At 50.2% G+C, this 23,112-nt stretch overlaps 2 protein-coding genes across 2 annotated transcripts in view; one reads left to right on the top strand and one right to left on the bottom strand.

Annotated features, from left to right (window-relative positions):
• The window catches only part of LOC116944104 (ubiquitin-conjugating enzyme E2Q-like protein 1), a 33,356-nt gene extending 15,772 nt beyond the window's left edge, over positions 1–17,584 (bottom strand). The window contains exons 1-2 of the mRNA XM_032957527.2: positions 16,348–17,584; positions 6,723–7,548 (exon numbers count right to left, since the gene is read on the bottom strand). Coding sequence (XP_032813418.1) covers positions 6,723–7,499 — 777 coding nt within the window. The 5' untranslated portion in view covers positions 7,500–7,548; positions 16,348–17,584. The remainder of the gene's footprint in view (positions 1–6,722; positions 7,549–16,347) is intronic.
• A 4,199-nt stretch (positions 17,585–21,783) lies between these two features.
• The window catches only part of MED10 (mediator complex subunit 10), a 29,284-nt gene continuing 27,955 nt past the window's right edge, over positions 21,784–23,112 (top strand). The window contains exon 1 of the mRNA XM_032957526.2: positions 21,784–22,040. Coding sequence (XP_032813417.1) covers positions 21,919–22,040 — 122 coding nt within the window. The 5' untranslated portion in view covers positions 21,784–21,918. The remainder of the gene's footprint in view (positions 22,041–23,112) is intronic.

Consider the following 23,112-nt stretch of genomic DNA (forward strand, 5'->3'; position numbering starts at 1 on the left):
GCTCTGCCAGTGTATCCGAACGAGGTGCTCGCGAACAGCAAATACTCTTCACGAGCACCTATTCATGCCGGCACGGCACACGAGGGCGTGGGTGGTCAGAACCACGCCTGGCCGCCTTTGTCTCCCCAGTGGCGATGTTTACACACCACACACTCACTTGAGGCCAAGTCGACCTAGGAGGCCCAGGACCGGTTGAGATAATCGTCACCGGTGTTGGCCATGAGCGAGAATTGAACTCGGGTCGCCGGTTTCGTAGCACAGCACGCTAACCTCTGCACTACCTCTCCCCATTCAGTATCATCATCACCATCATCATCACCATCATTACCATCATGATCCTACCTCGGTGGGGGGGGGGGTTAAAATTAGCACCATCTAGTGAGCTTGTACTGCTTCGTCAGAACTCAATAGTGGTCACTCTCCCATATAAACCTTTATATCTCCATACGTGGCAGTGAGCCCAGTTTCCCCCCTTCACCGGGACCTGGTCGTGCTGAAAACCGGGGCTGCTGCTGCTGTTCACAAGATTTATGTTCCCACCTTCGTCCCCGTGACCGGCGCTTTGCACCAGGCTCGCGTTGAGTTGTGATATTTTTTAAAAAAACCCACAGTGGTCATTCTAAGAATGAAACATCCCTGCCATAGGAATGAGGACATCTGATAATACTACGAACATTTATACGAAAAAGTGTTTAAGACAAAATAAGGCCAGATGGGTGTGGCGTTGTGAAAAAAAATATTCCCGGAATGGCGTTCCGGACTGTTCCAGCTACAGTGCTTGTAAACAATGGCCACCTCGTGAACGATCTCAGTGCATTTGGCATCTGCCTTACCCCAGACAGCAACATTGGGCGACTGTAGCAATAAACAACCCGCGAATGTTCTGGACGCAGAGAGATGTTGATCCGCCGACCCCTATGTATTGGCCTAGTGGACAGCAAGCCAAGGAACACCCAGTAATCCCAGACAACAGGCTAGCCAACATGGATGCAATATTGCAATAGATTGTTTGAGAAACGGGATACCAGCTTAGTGCACCAGTGGGGAAGGCAGTGGCTTCAAAAAAACAAGAAACAAGCACTCGATGGGGCCCAGGAGCACATTTACCGCATATACAAAGATCCCTTATATAACCTTAACAGACTGTTAGGGGCAAGTGCCATGAAGGCCGGCACGGCACGCGAGGGAGTGTGTGTGGTCAGCAACACGCTCGGGCGCTTTGTCTCCCTAGTGGCGATGTTTGCACACCGCACCAGGTACGTATTTGAGGCTGAGACGACCCAGGGGAGGCCCAGGAAAGGTTCAGATATTTGTCACTGGTTTTGTCCCCGAGTGGGAATCGAACCCGGGATGCTGGGTTCATAGCGCAGTGTGCTAACCACTACGCTACCGCACATACATAAAGCATCACGTGAATTCCGGTCATCCTCACAGCAGTGGCTTTTGGCTAGCCATGGAACAAAGTCGGTCACCGCATTGCGATCTTTCAGATGAGCTTCTGCAGCCATCTGGAACGCTCTCTCTTTCGATATTCGGAAGCCACTGGAGCTATGCACTTTTAAATCACCTAGTTTGAAAACTCATTTCTTGAGAACTGCTTTTTGCGTTTGGTTTATCGTCCTTCCCCTGCACCTCCGATTAGCGTGGTTGGCTACGTACAGTGCAAAAGACGTTCAACATACATAGCTCGCGGAGTTTATGGCTACACTGTCGTGGCACGGCACAGGCACAACGAGGGCTCAAATGATCCCTGTAATTGGCCTCCTGACGGGCGCGCCACTTTTGCAGGATGTTAACGGTGGTTATCCTTTTGAAAGTATGGCTCCTGCCATGGTAATCTGGAATTTCCACCGCAGGCTCAAGACGAGTGCCGTCCCCTGCGTCCACTTGAGACGGGAGACGCGTTGACATTCTGAATTGAGCTACACACACACATGCAGTATATAACAACGTGTAAAAGATTCTCTCCGAGGTTCTGTGCCCAAGGGGAGGTCCATGGCTCAAGCGCCTCCATCCCATGCGATCCGTGCTCCCCCCCACCCCTCCTAATCTGCCACTCCCCCCCGCCTCCCAATTACCATGGTACCATGGGTCCATAACTCAGGGCCCTCGAGCCAAAACTATGGTAGAATATTCAGGTGGATTTCACTTTTGCCTTCCTCAGTAGTCATGACACCATCACTGGAAGCAGTTCAATTTTATAGCCGGGACAATGCACCTCCTACGCACACCATTCAATGAGCTTTCAAATTACGTGGTTACGAATACATTATTTTAAAAATATGAAATCGTTTAATTTGTGCCTTTGGTGGTCCATGAGTAATATACAGTGGCAGCACAGTTTTCTAGAATGAACTGGACACAATATATAGTGGCTGCACAGTTTTCTAGAATCTAGAATCAACTGGACACAATGTACTGCACTGTTGACAATCGTCATGAGACCACTCACTCGGATTTCTCTCTGTTCGCTTCCACTTAAAACTAAACTATTTTTTATTTTACTAGCCAAGGCCCACTGAGCTATATAGCTCTTATTCAGAAGCGACCTGGCCACAAATGATAGCTCAACGAAGTGGCTTATCACGTGGAAATTTATAGCAACAGCCAAACACTCTAAATGCATATATTTTTTTAATGTGAAGGGAAAAACAGGAGGAGCCAGAGAAAAATCCATGCGACCACGGGGAGAGAGACATGCACACTCCAAATATACAGCAGGCGTCGGGGTCGGGATCGAATGCACGACCTATTGTAGACCGAGCGAGGTAGAAAACATCTCAGCATCATCAGTCCATCTTTTCCTGGTCACCCTCAGCCTCTGTTACCTTCCACTCACGTTGGCATTGCTCACCCAATACAGAATACTGCACATGAATTGTAAATACTGTAATAGATTCTTGCACATGTAATGAAACGTTTGTATCACAAACTTAACAAAATAGATCTAAATCGGTCAATCAATTAATCATTACGTCCTTCATGTCCATAGGATCCGATATTGTGAGCCCTGTTACTTTCCGAAACCCTGTTGCCTGGCTCCAAGCGGTCCAATGCCTTTACCTGAGACTGCTGCGAACGGCTTGGACTTCTTTCAGTCACAAAGCAAAGCGTTCGCTCATTCGCATGCGCAACACACAAGCGTGTGCAGTGTGCAGGGGCGACGAGGTAGGACACACGCTTGATGGATGTCAGGTGAAGGCCTGTGATATCGCTTCAGGGTCATCCCCCCCCACCCTACGTGACAAGTGGCCTTGCTATCTATAGAAGGATCCAGAAAGGGGGGGGGGGGAAAAGATTTTGCCCTGTGCCGTTAGCACAATCGCTCTACGGGGTCTGCGTGTGAAAATCTGGCTTGGGTGGTGCTGCGGTTTAGAACACTCAGCTCGCATTTAGGAGGTTGCGAGTTCAAATCCCAGACGGTGGTTCGACTGGATCAATAAAATGGGCAGAGCCTTGAGTAAAAGTCAAACAGTGGCCACATGCTACGGAGCTACTGGCTCCCGCCATGAGAACGTGTAAATTTACAAACAGTGGCTCAGGGCGCGCAGCCGCTTTCATTTCGCACCACCCCGCCGTGTTTGCTTGTCGGGGGAGGACCCCTTGACTCGCCCGATGTGCGTGTACGTGAAAAACCGCAGAAATACATTATATTATTAAACACAGGGGGAAACAATGCTAAAAACAGTGCCCATGGGCTCCTCGCCCCGAACCGCGATTACCCAGCACGCGCTCTGGACATTACATCTTTTCGTTTCGATTTAAAGCTTTCGTGACTGCAATGATTCATCTTCTTTGGTTCTTTCGGTAAAGTCACGTAGAATGAGAATAAAATAATAAATTGATAAAATAAAATAACACAATAATATTCTCACGACGTTTCGGCCACAACAAAAGCAGCCTTCATCAGGTGAAGGGACGAGACTGTCTGGTAGGACAGCGCTGCAGAGTACTGAGAATATTATTGTGTTATTTTATTTTATCAATTTATTATTTTATTCTCATTCTACGTGACTTTACCGAAAGAACCAAAGAAGATCTTTTCGTTTGTTGCCAAAAATGGATTTTGGCGCACTGTGACCTGCGCACACAACATTGCAAGGATGTACTACTTTACAATGTTCAGCATCACCGTGTACAGGGTGCCGCACAGAGTGTGCCAAGTCTGTGATCGGAACCAAAGAGGAGCCTTTCCTTAAACTCTCTTGTGCAGCTATATACTTCGCATCGCGCTACAGAACTACCCCGGGAAGCGACACGACAATACATTCTCTCGATTCAGCTGGTTGCCGCGTGACAGTCATCCGAATCGGAATATTCATTTGCGCTGGAGGAATCCGATGAGCTTTAAAGCTCCGTCGAAAAAAACTAAAGAGCTGCCAAGCTCTTCTTCCACATAGCCAAAAAGCCACAGATGTATTCTTAATCAGTAGGTCGCAGAGCCAATACGCTAAGTAGAATGCAAACCGAACTTACACCATCTTTTTCTGCAGTGCAAAAGCCTTCCCACACTTGGCACCCGAGTGAAAGCACGGGTGACCGAGACCTGAATTCGAATCAAACTCAAGTCACCCACAACACGACGACTATTACGAACCCCCTTGCACCACCAAGACACTCCACGACCTCTGCCGAGACTCTGGACTCACAGTGGCCTACTTTTCTGAATGACGCGAAACTGTCTACAATGGCCACCTCCGATTAGCACGGTTGGCTACGTAGGGTGCGAAAGAAGTTCCACGTACAATACGCACGCGAGATATATACGGCACCAGGATTTTCTTCACGTCGGGAGGTCTCGAATCCACTGGCTCAATAGCGGCTTATCACCGTCCTGAACTATTGTATTTGTAGACTGCAAATGCGTACGAGAGGTCACTGTGGTAGCTTTTTTTTATGAGAACGAGATAAAAAATAGTCTCTGCATTCGATAAGAGAATATCCATAATACAGGTTTTTTGGACGAGATCGTGTAAATATATAAATGTGTCGTTAAACCCGCCACCACCCGACACAGCCAACTAGTAAGGTTTGTCATGTGAACAGAACGTGCCAATTCGTTACTAGTACAGCACACCGGTGTGTTGGGAGAGCCAAGCCACACAACATTTACAATTTCAGTACGAGAATATCGTTCAATAAAATAACACAACGTGTGATACAAAACGCCTACGGAATATTAACACGAATAGGAAGGGTCTGTAAAACAGACAGCATTATACGCAGAGCTTCTGCTCATGGTGGATACTGCCCCCATGGTGGGTTCCGGTATCAGTTGCCACCCATGTTTGTACCGACCAACCTCCTTGGCTCAAGGCCTATTTCACCAGCAACGTTAAATGCCAAAGTGCCTCTCCCTCCTCGAACGAACAGTGGGACGCTGATACAATTCTCTTGGCGGCCAAGGCCACATTCCCACGTTGGGGTGCAGGTCTTCCCACCGTACTACCACAACTTGGTAATTATTTTAGAGATCCCAGAGATAGGACGATGATGATGGGTTGAATCAACTGCCAAAGAGGTTTTGAACTCTTATCCTTCCCACCGAGTCAAGCGCTCGAGCACAGTTCCACGCAGCTGTTCATTATGCGAACGCGGCAAGAATGTGTATGCATGTGTAGGCGTGTGTATGTGCGCGTCACCCTGCCGATCGATAATCTGTCAAGCGAGTTACAAGCACCGCCACAATATGAAAAGAACACCAAACAAAATTACGGCGGGTTGGCGGTCAGGCTTTAACATTTCACTCCCACCACTCCGCTCCACGTGCAATAAATGCACCGTGTTGTGCACGTGTATTTGAGGTCGAGAGGACCCATTAAGAAGAGGTGACATGAGATGGCCCAGTGGCTCAGGGAGGGGGATAATGACCATGTCAGAACATGGAATGAACACCACCGAGTTCCAAGGGTTCAAATCAGGGTAGGCGCCTGCGTTTAATTCGGATTTTCAAGTGCGGAGATAATAAATGCACTTCGGGCAACCGCCTCGGGGAAAGCCACTCATTACAGCGTACCGAGGGCATCATCTAGTGTTGTATGGGAAGGCTACCGCTGTGACTGCCGGGATGGGTCTGTGGGGTCAGGTGGGGCCTTTTCCACGTGCGATGCCATCCTCTGCCGACTGTCGTTACAGATAAAAAAAATACGATAATGACTCCATACAGCGCAAGCGGGGTACATTTGGAGAAAACAGCCAAACAAGGTATTTGAGCGAAGTGTGAATATGAAGTGGAGTTGAAAGATATTTTTAAAAACTATAGTACAGTATGGTTTAACACTATTTGGCTACGAATCCCCTGAAGGTGGCCGCATGACTCATTTCGGCTGTTGCCAGGGGACGAAAGCAGAGCCAAGGGACAGATGGACAATTAATTCGCAGCCGTGTGATGTCATTTCAGCGAATGACAGTGGCATGGACGAACAGAACGGACAACGCTGCCAGATCCACGTGATCTCATGTCAGCCAACGAAGGATAGACCCTGAGACCAGAGTCAAATCACTCGTGACCTCATTCAGGCCAATGACAGGGCACGAAGATGCATGGACGGACGATGCGAGACCCAATGCAAGAGACCTTATTCCAGGCAAGCGACACGTATGTCGGCGCCGAGGAACAGACGAACGGGCAGACAGACGGACTATCCACCGTCCGCGCACACGCACACACACACACCACAGCCTTGCCAGGCGCCCCACGCACGCCGCCCAGACGCCCTCACCTGTCCCTTGATGAGGCTGGCCGCGAACTGCCTCACCACGGCCTCCACCGTGTAGGCGCTGGACCAGCCCCTGGGCGTGAGCAGCTCCATGCAGATGGCGCCGCCGTCCAGGACGTATCCGTTCTCGATGCGCGGGCTCAGCACCCGCATGAAGGGCGGCGAGAAGGGGAAGTTCTCGGGGAAGGCGAGGTTGAGGAGGACGCCGTCCACGCCCGTCTCGCGCATGTCCTGCCACAGCGCCGAGTCCCTGTCGATCTGGTAGAGCTTCACGTTCCACTCAAACAGGTTGTCGTCCACCAGCTCCACGCTCAGCACCTCCTCGCTCAGCCGGTTCAGGTCCTGCAGCTCCTTCATGAGGCGGCGGGCGCGTACCTGCGAGCTGTGCTGCCGGTTGGCCGGCGCCGGCGGCAGCGAAGACGACGACGACGGCTTCCCGAAGAGGCCCTTGTGGGGGGGCGGCGGCGGCGGCGGCGGCGCCGGCACGGCCTCCGCTTTGGCCGGCTCGCTCGAGCGGCCGCCAGCCTGGGGGAGCGAGACGGGGCCGCCGTCCCTCCCGCCGCCGTTCAAAGCAACGCAAGCCTTGCCCTTCTGCGACCCGCCGCTATTGTTGTTGTTACCGCCGCCACCGCCGCTGCCGCCGCCGCTGCTGTTGTTGTTATTGTTGCCGCCGCCGCCGCCGGTGATGCTGTTCTTGCGCGCCTTGCGGGAGCCCTTGGGGCTGCCCGTCTCCGGCTGGTGGAAGCGGATGAGGCCGATCTTTCGGAGCAGCGTCGCCATCGCTCGCGCGCGGCTCGGGACTTTGTGGCCAGCAACGTTTGCCCCGGAGCTGCCGGGGAGTAAACGCGAACGCGCTGTTAGTTTTTTTTTCCCACTCCCACCACCCCCCCCGGTAATAAACGCCCGCCGGGGCGATCAATTTCAGGCGCTTGCGTGTGCTCCTGCTGATGCCGCTTGCCACATCTGCGCTTTTATTGCAGCCAACACACGGGCGTATATCTTCTCGCCGAGGCAGTGTTAGATGCTTTCAATTGTAACGATCTGTCCCCCCCCTCCCTTGGCCGCGTGCCCGCCCTGTCCTCAGCTCTGTCCATGTCTCTATGGCTACTTGGCCGTCTCTCGCTGTGGTCTGTCTGACCCTATCTGTCGCTAAGGTTATCTGTCTAGCTGCGTCTAGCTCATTAGGTCCATCTAGCTCTCTCCGTGTTTACGTAGCAAACCTCAAAGCGCAGTTTCTGTTGCTATGGCTGTATTTTAAACTCATTTAATGTTTGTTCATGTCTAGAGCTGTCTATGTGTCCGAGGCTGTCTTGCTATGTCGATTGGTATGGTTGTCCGTCTTATTCCGTTCCAAAGTTTGTATTTATAGCCCTGTTTAGCTGCGTCTACACAGATACTGTATATGTATAGCACGGTCTGGTATCCCTGCCTTTCTAGCTCTGTTTAGTTCTCCGTACGTATTTGTTCAGACCGGTTAATCTGTCCAAACGGCTATCCATCTAGCTTAGTTATGTCCTCTCCAGCTATGTGACTGTTTTATGAACTGAAATTTCTGTTGAAATGGCCGATATCAATCTCTGTGTTCTATGTCTCCATGTCTGTGTGCACCACTGAAGTGCTATCTATATAGTACGATTCCTACGTACGATTCCTACGTACTATATATGTGCAAAAATGCAGTGGTGTAGCATGGTTCGCATGGGGCGTATGGAATGAAATAGGGCCACCGTAATAGAGGTTTTTGGGTTAGATCGCGTAAATATGTGTCGTGAAAACCCGCCACCGCCAACTAGTAAACAGAACATGGCCAATACGTCACGGGTACAGCACACCGGTGTGTTGGAGAGCCCAGCCACAACATTTACAAACTAGAGTACGACGTTTCGCCAGTAATTACAACTAGCTTCATCAGGCGACAGACAGATTTGTGGAGAAGTCTCACTGTTTCGTTCCTTATATAGAGGCGTAGTAGATGTGCTGACCACCCTACTGCGCTCTTTGTAACCCGGCGCCTGGGTACGCCTGGCTTCTAGGCCCAGAGTGCAGTCTCACCGCCTGCACACTCCATTGCTACGCCCACTGCGTGAAGCCTACTGAGAAGTGACCCTCTTTGTGCCTCCCTTCTTAGCTACATTACCATCTTGAATCTCTCCTTGGCTATCCGTGTAGCATAGTCTCTCAGCGACAGCCACCCTCTGTGTGCCTGTACAAGTATGGATGTGCGACTCTGTACGGCTACGTGGTCACGCTGTGAATCACCGTCCCTCAGCGACATCTGCCGCCCGTAAACGTGTGTGTGTGCGGAGTAGTAGCAGTCATCTCGGTCATCTCAGTCAGTCGACCCGTGGCACCTGGGTCTGCCCCGTGACCTCCTGCCGGCGGGCGTTCGACACTTCACGTGGCCTCAAGGTGCACATGGCCTGGCACAAGCGTCGTGGTGATGTCACCGCTACTTGGTGGCGGTTGTTGTTGGAGTGGTAGGGAGCGGTGGTGTCACGGTGAGCGCGCTGCGCTACCAACCAGGCGGCCCAAGTTCGATTGCTGCTCACGGCCAACAGCAGTGACGATTATCTGAAACGATCATGGGCCTCCCCTAGGTCGACTCAACCTCAAATGAGTAGCTGGTGTGGTTAGTAAACATCAAGGCCGTAATTATAATATATATTCAAATATGCTCAAAATGTCCCCCCCAATATATTGGTATAAAAAAATATTGCTATGCTATGTAAATAAAAACAAATATATTGTTCATATGATTGTGGTTATGGTTATACTTTATTAATCCCTAATCTCTGCCATTACATACAATGAAACAAAAATGGTAAAAAAGTAAAAACAGCAATGTAATACAATAACACCATTATACATTATTGTAAAAAAAATCATCCCATGTGTTAGTGAATTTTTAAATATTCTAGGCAGGAAATGAGTTTTCGATTTTAGATAATTTTTTTCCGGGTTCGGACCCCCAGACACCCTGGAAGATTTGGTCCCCCCCAATGTTGACTCCATGGCTACGGCCTTGGGAAACATCACCACTGGGGAGACAAAGGCGGCCGGGTATGGTGTTGGCCACCCACCCCCGCGTATGCAGTGCTGGCTTCATAGGTGCCCGCAAATAGTACTTGTCCCAACACTCTGTTAAAGGTTTACGGTGGATATATCTTTGTGTGGAGTGGTAGCAGTCGCTTAGCGCACAGCGCTGTGAAACCGACCCACCAAGTTTGATTCCCAGCCATGGTTAACATCAGTGGTGAGTGATATCTGAACTGGTCCCGAGCCGCCTGTAGGTCGACTCAGACATACATTTATACCTGGTGTAATGTATAAACTAGAACTATAAACTAAACTTTATTTATTTGGCCAGGTAAGGCCTACTGAGCTATATCGCTATTTTTCAAAAGCGACCTGGCCACAAATGATATCTAAACGCAAGTGGCTTATCACGTGGACATTTATAGCAACCAAATACTCTAAACGCATGTTTCTAAATGGAGGGAAAACCCGGGGGACCAGGTTAAAAAGCCACAACCACAGGGAGAACATGCACATTCAAACTATAAATGCGTCTGTGTGCCGTGGCCAGTCTGAATAGATGCTCGCTAACACCTCATGTCCCTGGAGTCCACAAGACTAGACCGTGAGCCACTCGGCTCGCCTCTATAGCCGGCCCTGGGGGTGCGAAAGCTTTTCGCACAATGGGGCTCTCTATCCACATCTTCCCCCTCTCCCCGTCGTCTCTGGTTTAATTTCCCTCTGTCACTCTTATCTATTGAATTTGGATTTCATGATACAAAGATCTCTCCCACATGATCTGTCTCGCGCTCACCGTCTCGCCCTACCTCCTTCTGTCATCCCTTATTCTCCAAGTGCCTCTCGCCTTGTGGCGTGCGCATCTCCCTATCCGTGCGCGTGTCGCTACTTAGCGGTGCAGCTCTCTACACACACCTCTCTATGGCCACACAGGAGAACTCCTCTCATCAGCAGTGACATGAGGATCTTAATTTCGACTGCAGGAACCAGATGAGCTATGAAGCTCTTGTTCGATAACAGATGTCCACTAGGGGGAGGTATGGGGGACCAATATCGGGAGATATAGGGGACCAGTATAATCCACACAGGGTTATCCGCAATTACACTCCTCTTATCCGTGGGATAGACGACCGTGGGTAACCACGTGGATAACAGGGCGAATTGTCCTTGCAACACTCTTGTCTGTTTAAAAAAAACATCGCGGGATTAATAGTACGTCATTACACAAAGACTTGTGGGAAGTTACAGATAACCATTCGCACGGTTGGCTACGTACGGTGCTAAAGATGTTCAACATACACACACACATTCAATAGGAAAACTTCTTTCGCAACCGTATGTAACCAACGGTTTGAAAGGAGTCTGATGATTGTACAGCTGCTATTTGCCGTGGTTGTCTCACCTGATGACGATTGCTTTCGTGTTGCGATCGAAACGTCGTTATTTATTTTATTTTTCTACCTACGTGACTTTACCGAAATAACCAAAGGGCATGGATTCCTGCAGTCGCGAAAGCTTCAAATCAAGATGTTCCTCCTGTACTGTTACAGTCATATTCGATTGCATGGCTATATCTCAGTCTCTATTTCTCTGACCTTTCTCGATGTCTCAATGTTAATATGATCACCTCTCTATTCCATTGTGCGTGTGAATTTCACATGCGATTCACTTACGTCCATATCTAAGCCCTGGGGGTAACAACCCCCATAAACACACGCTCACACAAACACACAGACACCGCCCCCACGTGTAGCCTTCACAGACTTCTGGGGCAAGTGCTGTTAGCGAGCACCTATGAAGGCCGGCACGGCACACGCGCGGGTGGGGGTGTCCAGCACCACGCCCGACCGCCTTTGTCTCCCCAGTGGCGATGTTCACACACCACACCAGGTACTCATTTGAGGGCAAGTCGAACTCGCATACACACACACTCATACCCATGCAACACCCATCAGTATCAATACAAAAACACATCCATATACCCCCGTATGCTAAACACAAATAAACACCCATATATACACACACACACACACCATGACCCTATAAACACATCACTCAAAAACAACAAAGACGAAACATATATCCCAGTGTAGCCTTAGGGGCCGTCCATAAATGACGTCACGCGATTTTGGACGATTTTTTACCCCCCCCTCTTCGTCACACGGCGTCACAAAAAGTCAGGCCCCCCTCAATATGACGTCACAAAGCTCTGCCCCCCACCCCCCCAACAAAATAAATAAAACATGCTTCAAATGGGTTTAAACTATTGTCATTGTAGTGCGTATTTAATGTGGCGCTGCACTCTGCTGTTGTAGGAGAAAACATTTATATGAAAAAGTCTATTTAATTAAGTAGAACGTGTTGTCTGTATTTATTTAAAGTTGCGCATTTTGATGTGACGTCACATTTCTCAACCCCCCCCCCTCGTCACACATCGTCACAAATGTCTGACCCCCCCCCCCCCCGGTGTGTGACGTCATTTATGGACGGCCCCTTAGCAGACTGTTGGGGCAAGTGCTGTCAGCGAGCACCTATGAAGGGGGGTCAGCACCACGCCTGCACACTAATGCAAATATATACACACCGCAACACCTGTATACATATACACACACACCAATATTCAAAACGTGTAACAAGTATTGTGGTTAATGCAGACATGATTCCTTTTAAAAAGGTTTCAGTTTGGCGTTTTAACATCTTAACGCCTAAATTTTGTATTTAAAGCTTTCGTGACTGCAGGGATTCATATTCTTGGTTCTTTCGGTCAAGTCACCACCACGTAGAAGGGAAACAATACAATAATTAAAAATATATAAAACAATACAATTCTCACGACGTTTCGACTGCACCTGTTTTGTTGCCAGAAAAAAAGGGGAAAACCTATTCTCATGTGTAATAACATCCACACAGCACCAAAATACTAATAACCCCCCCCTCCCCCAATATTATCTGCACAAACCAATACCCCCTCCTCCCATATACAGATAGCCATTGGTCATTCCACTGCCGGATGAAGCCCTCCACGGTGCGGGTGGAGGGGATTACCGTATGGTAAAGGTGGTAAACATTTAACGTTGGACAAACGTCGGTTCAACGTTCCATATTGATTGGGACTTTGGAGCTTGGTACAGTACAATTGATTGTGCCGCACACCGCCCCTCTGCTCACGACAGCAGCCTATAGCACCTGTGTCACTCAATCGGACACCCCACACTACAAACCCACTAAACACAATCCTGGGGTGCACACACCCACTCACACAACACACATTGTGTACCTACACACACAGCACACGCTGTGTGTGTAAGTACACACGCCCATCCACACACATCAATACACAAACACGGATGCTGTAAACAGGACATCATAAAACCACACCGACACACCAATTTGCTCCCACGCACAAACATTACAAAGATACCACCCGTACAGCCTTAACAGACTGTAGGGGCAAGTGCTGTTAGCGAGCACCAATGAAGGCCGGAACGGTACACGAGGGGCATGGGTGGCCAGCACCACGCTCGACCGCCTTTGTCTCCTCAAGTGGGGATGTTTACACACCGCACCAGGTACTCATTTGAGGCCGAGTCGACCTGGGGGGGGGAGGTCCAGGACCGGTTCAGATAATCGTCACTGATGTTGGCCAGGAGCGGGAATCGAACTTGGGTCGCCGGGTTCGTAGCGCAGCGCGCTAACCGCTACGCCACCGCTCCCCACACACGACACACATAAGCACACACCAAATGCAAAGGTACCAACATATAGACTCTCACGCTCCACAAGCTAATGTACACAATCAAGAGATTCCACATCCGTACACAACCGCACGCAGGCACCGATGTGCACACAAAACCCAAGGGCCCAGAATCTTTGTCTAGACTGGAGAAATCCGATGAGCTATGAAGCGCTTTTTTCACAGATGTCCAGTAAGGGGCCCGGGTCAGCAAGTTACAATAACAAACAATACAATACTAAACAAGGATAGGAGGGGGGCAAAATTTAAAAAAGGTAAGTGACCAAAATGAAAAAAATATAAATAAAGGCTTGTATAGAAATACAGATTGCACAAAATTCCGGCCAATTTTGCAACACTAAATGCAAACCGATATATAATGTGCACAACAGTATTATACTTTACACAAAACCAGAGACCAATATCAACACAAGCGCACACACACCATTTTCAAAATATACACCCATATATACACAAAGATCCACGCTCGCATATACACACACAAATACACACACAAGAGAACGTATACTGTGCATACAAAACCAATGCATATATGGGAAAACATAAGAGTACAGAGCAATACTTAGTACACATACCAACAAACACACAAATCGCTTGGACCGGCCTTCATCTAGAAGTGAAATTTCACGATGAAATACCCACCAATACAACTACACACATCCTTACCCATCGACACTAAACAATTGCACACCCAAACACACATCCAAACACACCAACACAATCGCACATCCATTCACACACCGACACACTCGCACACCCATGCACACACCGACACAATATCACACCCACACACACCGACACAATTGCACACCCATACACACACCGACACAATCGCACACCCATTCACACACCGACACAATCGCACACCCATTCACACACCGACACAATCGCACACCCATACACACACCGACACAATTGCACACCCATACACACACCGACACAATAGCACACCAATTCACACACCGACACAATCGCACACCCATTCACACACCGAACACAATCGCACATCCATTCACACACGGAACACAATCGCACACCCATACACACACCGACACAATCGCACACCCACACCATCACACACACCAACACAATCGCACACACACGGACACCATCACACACCCATACACACACCAACCCCATCACACACCAACACCATTACACACCCATACACTCACCGACACAATCGAACACCCATACACACACCAACACAATCGCACACCCATACACACACCGACACAATCGCACACCCACACCATTACACACGCCAACACAATCGCACACACACGGACACCATCACACACCCATACACACACCAACCCCATCACACACCCATACACACACCGACACAATCGAACACCCATACACACACCAACACAATCGCACACCCATACACACACCGACACAATCGCACACCCACACCATCACACACACCAACACAATCGCACACACACGGACACCATCACACACCATCACACACCCATACACACACCAACCCCATCACACACCAACACCATTACACACCCATACACACACCGACACAATCGAACACCCATACACACACCAACACAATCACACACACGGACACCCATCATACACCAACACCATCGCACACCCATACACACACCAACACCATCACACACCCATACACACACCAACACCATCACACACCCATACACACACCAACACCATCACACACAAGGACACCATCACACACCCATACACACACCAACACAATCACACACACGGACACCATTACACACCATCACACACACAGACGCCATCACACACACACACCAACACAATCACACACACAGACACCATCACACACACCAACACAATCACACCCCCAGACACCATCACACACACCAACACAATCACACACCCATACACCATCACACACACCAACACAATCACACACCCATACACCATCACACACACCAACACAATCACACACCCATACACCATCACACACACCAACACAATCACACACACCCATACACCATCACACACACCAACACAATCGCACACACCCATACACCATCACACACACCAACACAACCGCACACACCCATACACACACCAACACAACCGCATACACACACCAACACAACCGCACACACCCATACACACACCAACACAACCGCACACACCCATACACACACCAACACAACCGCACACACCCATACACACACCAACACAATCGCACACACCCATACACACCAACACAATCGCACACACCCATACACACACCAACACAATCGCACACACCCATACACACACCAACACAATCGCACACACCCATACACACCAACACAATCGCACACACCCATACACACCAACACAATCACACACACACGGACACCATCACACACCCACATACACACCAACACAATCACACACCCACATACACACCAACACAATCACACACACACCAACACCATCACACACCCACACACACACCAACACCATCACACACCCATACACACACCAACACCATCACACACCCACACCAACACCATCACACACCCACACACACACTAACACAATCACACACACGGACATCATCACACACCAACACCATCACACCAACACCATCACACACCCATACACACACCATCACACACACGGACACCATCACACACCAACAACATCACACACCAACATCACACACACGGACACCATCACACACCCATACACACCATCACACACACCAACATCACACACCAACAACATCACACACACGGACACCATCACACACACGGACACCATCACACACCCACAAACACGGACACCATCACACACACACACCCGGCACCCCATGCTGTGTGTGTGTGCTCTCACCTGCTCTCCCTCTCTCTGTGCGGGAGTCCTCCGCGCCACCCCGCAGGTACGGGCCACGCAGAATAACAATCAGCCCAGAATAACAATCAGCCCAGAATAACAATCAGCCCAGAATAACAATCAGCCCAGAATAACAATCAGCCCGGGGCTGAGGTGCCGGCCGGCCGGGCAGCAGCAGCAGTGGGCAGATGGGGGGGGAGGATGAGAGATGGGGGGGGGCAGTGAAGGAAGAGCGGCGGAGAGAGACGAGGAGGAAGAGCGGAAGGAGAAAGATGAGCGGGACAGCGAAGAGGAGGCGAAAGATGATGGTGGTGGTGGTGTGTGGGGGGTGGCGAGAAGGCGATTGGGGGGTGGGGGGCAGAGATGAAGGGGAGAGAGGGGAGAGCGATACGAGGTAGAGACCGACACGAGTGAGGGATAAAGTGGAGGAGGGGGGGGGCGAGAGACGGGAAGGGAGAGTGGAAGGAGTGCGAGGAGGAGAGTGGAGGGAGAACGCCGAGAGTGAGAGATGACGGGGAAGAGCGGGGGCAATGTGAGAGTGTACTGGGCACGGCAGTGGGTGGGATGGTGGGATGGGGGTGGTGGTGGCGCTCGCTCCACGCACGGCACAGACGCAAGCAGCGATGGAGACTTGCCCAAGCACGCCGCCGATCTCGAACAACCACAACACCCTCCGTGCGCGGGAGACCTCGCCACTGGTGAAGTGATCAAAGCGCCGAAGACGACACACAGTCACACTCCGCGCAGCCACCACCACCACCACCACAATCGGCACAAGCCAACACGAAGATAGGCCGAGAACAACAACAATAATAATAACAACAACACCACGGGGAGGCGGTGTGCGAGACCAGGCTGTGTAACAATGGAGCTGGCTGTTGTAGCGAAGCAGCTCCACCTCCTCCTGCCTCCCTCTCTATCCGCTTCTCTTGACACGGCGACTAGAGCGAGCGAGCGAGCGAGGAGAGTAGAGAGGCTTTCTACTGCTGCTGCTGCGGCTACCACTGCCGCTGAGCTAGGAAGGAGGCAGAGAGGCCGAGCGAGGCTCGAGGCGGCGGCCAACAAGGGAGCCCTCTCTGATGACTGGCAGCGCTGACGGCGGCGGCTGCTGCGGCTGCTGCTGCATCGTCCGCGCCGCGCAGGGACTTTAACGGCGACGTCAGCGGCAGGAAGCGCGCTGCTCGGTAATTATGTAACCCGTTCGGGGGAGACGTCACCGCGACTCGCGGTGTTCACCGGATTGCCGAGAAGAGAATTGCCCCGGGTCAACAACTCCCACCCCATAACCCCACCCCTTTCACCCCCCCACCCACACCTTTCACCCCCCCCACCCACCCCTTTCACCCCCCCCACCCACCCCTTTCACCCCCCCCACCCACCCCTTTCACCCCCCCCACCCACCCCTTTCACCCCCCCCATCCACCCCTTTCACCCCCCCCACCCACACTTTTCACCACCCCCACCCACACCTTTCACCCCCCCCCACCCCTTTTACCCCCCCACCCCCCCGCCCACACCTTTCACCCCCCACCCACCCCCCCACCTAACCCTTTCACCCCCCACCCAACCCTTTCACCCCCCCACACACCCCTTTCACATCCCCCCCCCACCCCTTTCACCCCCCCCACCCCATTCATCCCCCCACTCACCCCATTCACCTCCCCACCCACCCCTTTCACCTCTCCCCACCCACCCCTTTCACCCCCACCCACCTATTTCACCCCCAACCACCCCTTCACCTCCCCACCCACCTCTTTCACCCCCCACCCCATTCAAGGTTATTGGCACCGCAGACAGGAGTCTAATTTAGAGCTATGTGACAATGAGAACCCTGCAGGAAGGTCTTGAGGTTGGCTGAATGCGCCGGAGACATCCCTTACTACTCCAGGTTACTCGTTATAGTGATCAGCTACGCCGTACCAGCCATGGAACACAAGGCCAAACACACGTAAACTACCTTCATTTCCGAAACGAGTGGATAGATTGCCGGTCAGGCTGTGAAGGTCAAATTAAATTGGCAAGGTCTCCACCGTCACACAAGAGAGAGAGAGAGAGCACTTATCTTTTTCAGGGGATAAATTGGATATGAATTGGAATAATTTTGATACATTGCTCAATTCACGGCGATTGCATATCCAGGCATTACACCGCTGAACTCCGTGGACAGACCAGCAGTGGCTAGGGCACTGCTGGTGGTACACGTCGGCCGAGTGTGCGATCGTTCATGGCCCCGAAGAAAGCCGCCCCATCATCACGAGACACGGCCGTGCGCCGTCAAGACAAAAGAGCCACCACCGAACGTGGAGTGAGCGTAAGGCAAGTGGTTAAGCAGACGAGGGGATCTCAGCTGTGACGTGGCTGTAATACGTTCAGAGCAACGGGCTGTAGAGGAGCTTCGGGGGGTTGAGAAGTTGAAACAAAACAGCAGTGGAGCTGTTTAAATAACATCTGAAAATGTCCCGTTGCTGAATAAGGCGACACTGGCCATTGGTCGACTCAGCCATAAATACGTACCTGGAGCGAACATCGCCACTCGGGAGACAAAGGCGGCCGGGCGTGGTGCTGGCCACCCACACGCTGGTGTGTCGCGCCAGCCTTCATAGGTGCTCGCTAACAGCACTTGCCCCAACGGTCTGTTAAGGCTACACGGGGGATCTTTGTCTTGTGGTCCATTGACCTCCAAAAACTATCCACCCCCACCCCACCGTGACCCCCCCCCTCTCCGCCTTCTGATAACATTGATAGGGCCCCCAGACAGGGCCAATTATTCCGTGATTCCCCCACCACCCACAGCATGAACGATTAACGCCTCTCCCTAGATTATAATACAGTACTCTACTGTCCTTAAGCCTGATTGTTGTTCGCATCATACATGGCCAATGATGTCATCAACATCCCTGCCACCCCCCCCCACACCGCCTTCCCGACAGAATGAACCATGAATGTTCCCCCTGTAGGTTATAATACAGTACTGTGGTGTCCTTTACCCTGCATGTTAATGGGAAGCCTCACGAATTGTTAAGGCTCCTTTTCGGGATGTTTGTTAAATTCCATTAACGAGTGGCATCTGAGAGGATCCTACGAGAGCCTGTGGTTACGAAAGGATAACATTCAAAGCTTTGCTCAGATGGATTTAAGATTCCATTGTTGCACTAACCATTTATTGGCCACATCACAGCCCAAGACACCTGGTACTGTATTACCAGGCATTATTCCACCCTAATGCTGACCACGCTCATATTTGCTTAGTTTCTAAGATACGACGAGCTCAGACAGATTTAGGATGATGAGATTTTTTTGGGTCTGGAGTCCCTGACGGAATTACTGTATTAATGGTGGCGTCTGGATGGAAATATTTATGAGACCCTAAATGTAGCCAATGATGGGGTCCCCAGAAAGTCCAAATGATGAGCCCTCCATATTGAGCCGCAGATGAGTGCCCAAGATATTGGCAACGATGGGGGCCACAGATGTACAAAATGAAGGATATCCCCCCAAATGGAACCATTTGTGACCCCCTCCACTCTGAGATGTATCCAATAAAGGGCTCCCAGAGCTGACAATAATGAGCCTCACAGATGGCAATATTGATGGAATTCTCATATAGAGCCAATCATAGTCCTTGGATAATACAAATCCAGCATTATAATGTCAAGTACTGTGTTAATGTCCAACATAACATTACCGTATATTACAAGTGATGCCAAAGTAAATCATATAGGGCTCATCTGTGTTGGACATCCACGTTTCTATGACAGGTTCCAGTATATCCATAGGCAAACCACTGTTGAGGTGTTAACCCACCATACTACGTAGTGTGTAGGGTAACACGAAACAGTCTCTTATTACTGAAAAGATGTTGAAATACTTCATTTACGGTAATTCCGCATTTTTAAATGTATAGTTTTATTTGTATCTCATTTAAAAATGTTACATTTCAATGCATCGCTGTATACTAATACTGTTTTTCGTTTATAACACTGCAGGTATCCGTTGGAAAGACCCTAAACTGCATTCCCATTAGCCACAGAATTGTATTATGAACTCGAGATGCAAACCTGGCATCGCATCTTCGTGTATCGAGTTGGCTGTCATTTGGGCCGCCAAAATATGTTTTGAGGCCCACAGTGGGAATATGTTCGATGGAAACGAGATACGCTCTGTCTTAATAGGCTCTCACCTGTTTTGGACTCATGCGCTTAAGGGGCCGTTCATAAATGACGTCACGCGATTTTGGACTATTTTGATCCCCCCCCCTCCTCGTCACACGGCGTCACAAAAAGTCAGACCCCCCCCCCCACCTCAAATATTACATTACAGAGCTCTGCCCCCCCCCCCCCAAATAATACGTGCTTCAAATAGCTTTAAACTATTGTCATTGTAGTGCCTATTTAAATGTGGCGCTACACTGATGTTGTATGAGAAAACATTTATTAAAAAGTGTATTTAATTAAGTAGAACGTGTTGTCTATATTTATTTAAAATTGCGCATTTTGATGTGACGTCACATTTCTCAAACCCCCCCCGCCCTCGTCACACATCGTCAAAGATGTCTGACCCCCCCCCCCCCCCCCAGGTGCGTGGCGTCATTTATGGACGGCCCCTAACCTTAACCAATGCGAATTCAACCCCGATGAAGCTTAGAAAGCTGGAGTTCAAAATAACTCACAAACACCTTGTTGTGAAATGCCCAATGCAGAAGATGCCTCTGATTGATCGTCCACGCAGCTCATGGTCCACCGTAAACCGCATCCGGACAAATCATGGCAGATGTGGATGCCTGATGCACAAATTGAACATAAAAACTCTCCAGTGTGCGACTGCGGTCATCCAGAACAGACCGTCCAACGTATAACGACGCAACGCCCGACCCACAAATACGAAAGGAGACATCTCAGCGATGATGATACACTCCGCTGCTCCTGAAGCAGTTGTCTGGCTTGACGAATACCAAATAAATGAAATGTTAGATTGTAATTGTTGCTCTGCATCTACATCAGCCGTACGTAAGAAGATGAAGAAGTGAAAGAAAGATAGAGATGCAACTCTGCAATTGCTTTGCTCATGCCACTGATAGTGGAAGGGCCTCCACTCTAGTGAGAACTCTAGCGAGCATCCAGGTGTAGTTGATTTTGGCACAGGTAAAACCCATTGGGCAATGCTCATTTTCGAAGTGCACCTGGTTGCAGCAAGAACAAAAAACATTAGTCACAATCCATATGTACGCTTTTATTTGTTCGAACCGTCCTTGAAGGTTGGGTCGACATTGAAACGATTAAATGAAGCACGCGGGACGAATCGCAGTTTAGAGTACTTTAGGAAAACGTAGTCGAGTCGTGAAAAGTAATACAAATGAATACGCCTCAAGGGGACATTACTGAATGAGTCTCTGGCACGTGGTGACGAAACTCCCACGGGGGTCTGCGCTACGATTGGTTAAAACCGAGCATCACGTGGCGCTTCGGAGCAGCCAATCGGACGCCTTTCGTGAGCACGGGCCTCAGCCTCGCCTCGCCTGGCCGCCCTGCTAACGTTTCCGCTCGACAATCAATAGCCCGGCAATTCATAAACATGGGAGAGAAATTCGACAACTTGGAGGAGCACCTGGAGAAGTTCATCGAAAACATTCGGCAGCTGGGAATCATCGTGAGCGATTTCCAACCGAGCGGACAAGTTGTGTTGAACCAGAAGCTGTGAGTTGTTTTTTTTCCCCGCGCGGCCTAGTCTTCCCCCCTCCCCTTAGCCTGATTCCTACCGCTTTCGAGTCTTACATCGCGGTACCTTATCCAGGCCAGACCGGTGAGCCCGGGGCATGCTCCGTGAACCATACTTTGAAGTCATTCATTCGAAACGTATATATTTATACAATATGAATAGGCTACGTTACATTTACAGACGTGCGGATGAAGACACGCATCTAATATACGTTGTTGATCTATTGCGTGTGCGACTTTAATCCGCTGCTGGATGGCAGCAGGCCACGCCTTGGGAGTCGTGATGGGTTTCCTTACCCATGCTTCATGCTACACCATGCCAGTCAGCGCGTGCTGTTGAAGGCGAGGAGCATAGAAGTGCAGTTCCTTACCCATGCTTCATGCTACACCATGCTAGTCAGCGCGTGCTGTTGAAGGCGAGGAGCATAGAAGTGCAGTTCCTTACCCATGCTTCATGCTACACCATGCTAGTCAGCGCGTGCTGTTGAAGGCGAGGAGCATAGAAGTGCAGTTCCTTACCCATGCTTCATGCTACACCATGCTAGTCAGCGCGTGCTGTTGAAGGCGAGGAGCATAGAAGTGCAGTTCCTTACCCATGCTTCATGCTACACCATGCTAGTCAGTGCGTGCTGTTGAAGGCGAGGAGCATAGAAGTGCAGTTCCTTACCCATGCTTCATGCTACACCATGCTAGGCAGTGCGTGCTGTTGAAGGCGAGGAGCATAGAAGTGCAGTTCCTTACCCATGCTTCATGCTACACCATGCTAGTCAGCGCGTGCTGTTGAAGGCGAGGAGCATAGAAGTGCAGTTCCTTACCCATGCTTCATGCTACACCATGCTAGTCAGCGCGTGCTGTTGAAGGCGAGGAGCATAGAAGTGCAGTTCCTTACCCATGCTTCATGCTATACCATGCTAGTCAGCGCGTGCTGTTGAAGGCGAGGAGCATAGAAGTGCAGTTCCTTACCCATGCTTCATGCTACACCATGCTAGTCAGTGCGTGCTGTTGAAGGCGAGGAGCATAGAAGTGCAGTTCCTTACCCATGCTTCATGCT

This window comes from Petromyzon marinus, chromosome 20 (assembly GCF_048934315.1).
Source record: "Petromyzon marinus isolate PM22_M1 ecotype Great Lakes invasive population chromosome 20, UKy_Petmar_22M1.pri1.0, whole genome shotgun sequence".
Classification (NCBI taxonomy): domain Eukaryota; kingdom Metazoa; phylum Chordata; class Hyperoartia; order Petromyzontiformes; family Petromyzontidae; genus Petromyzon; species Petromyzon marinus.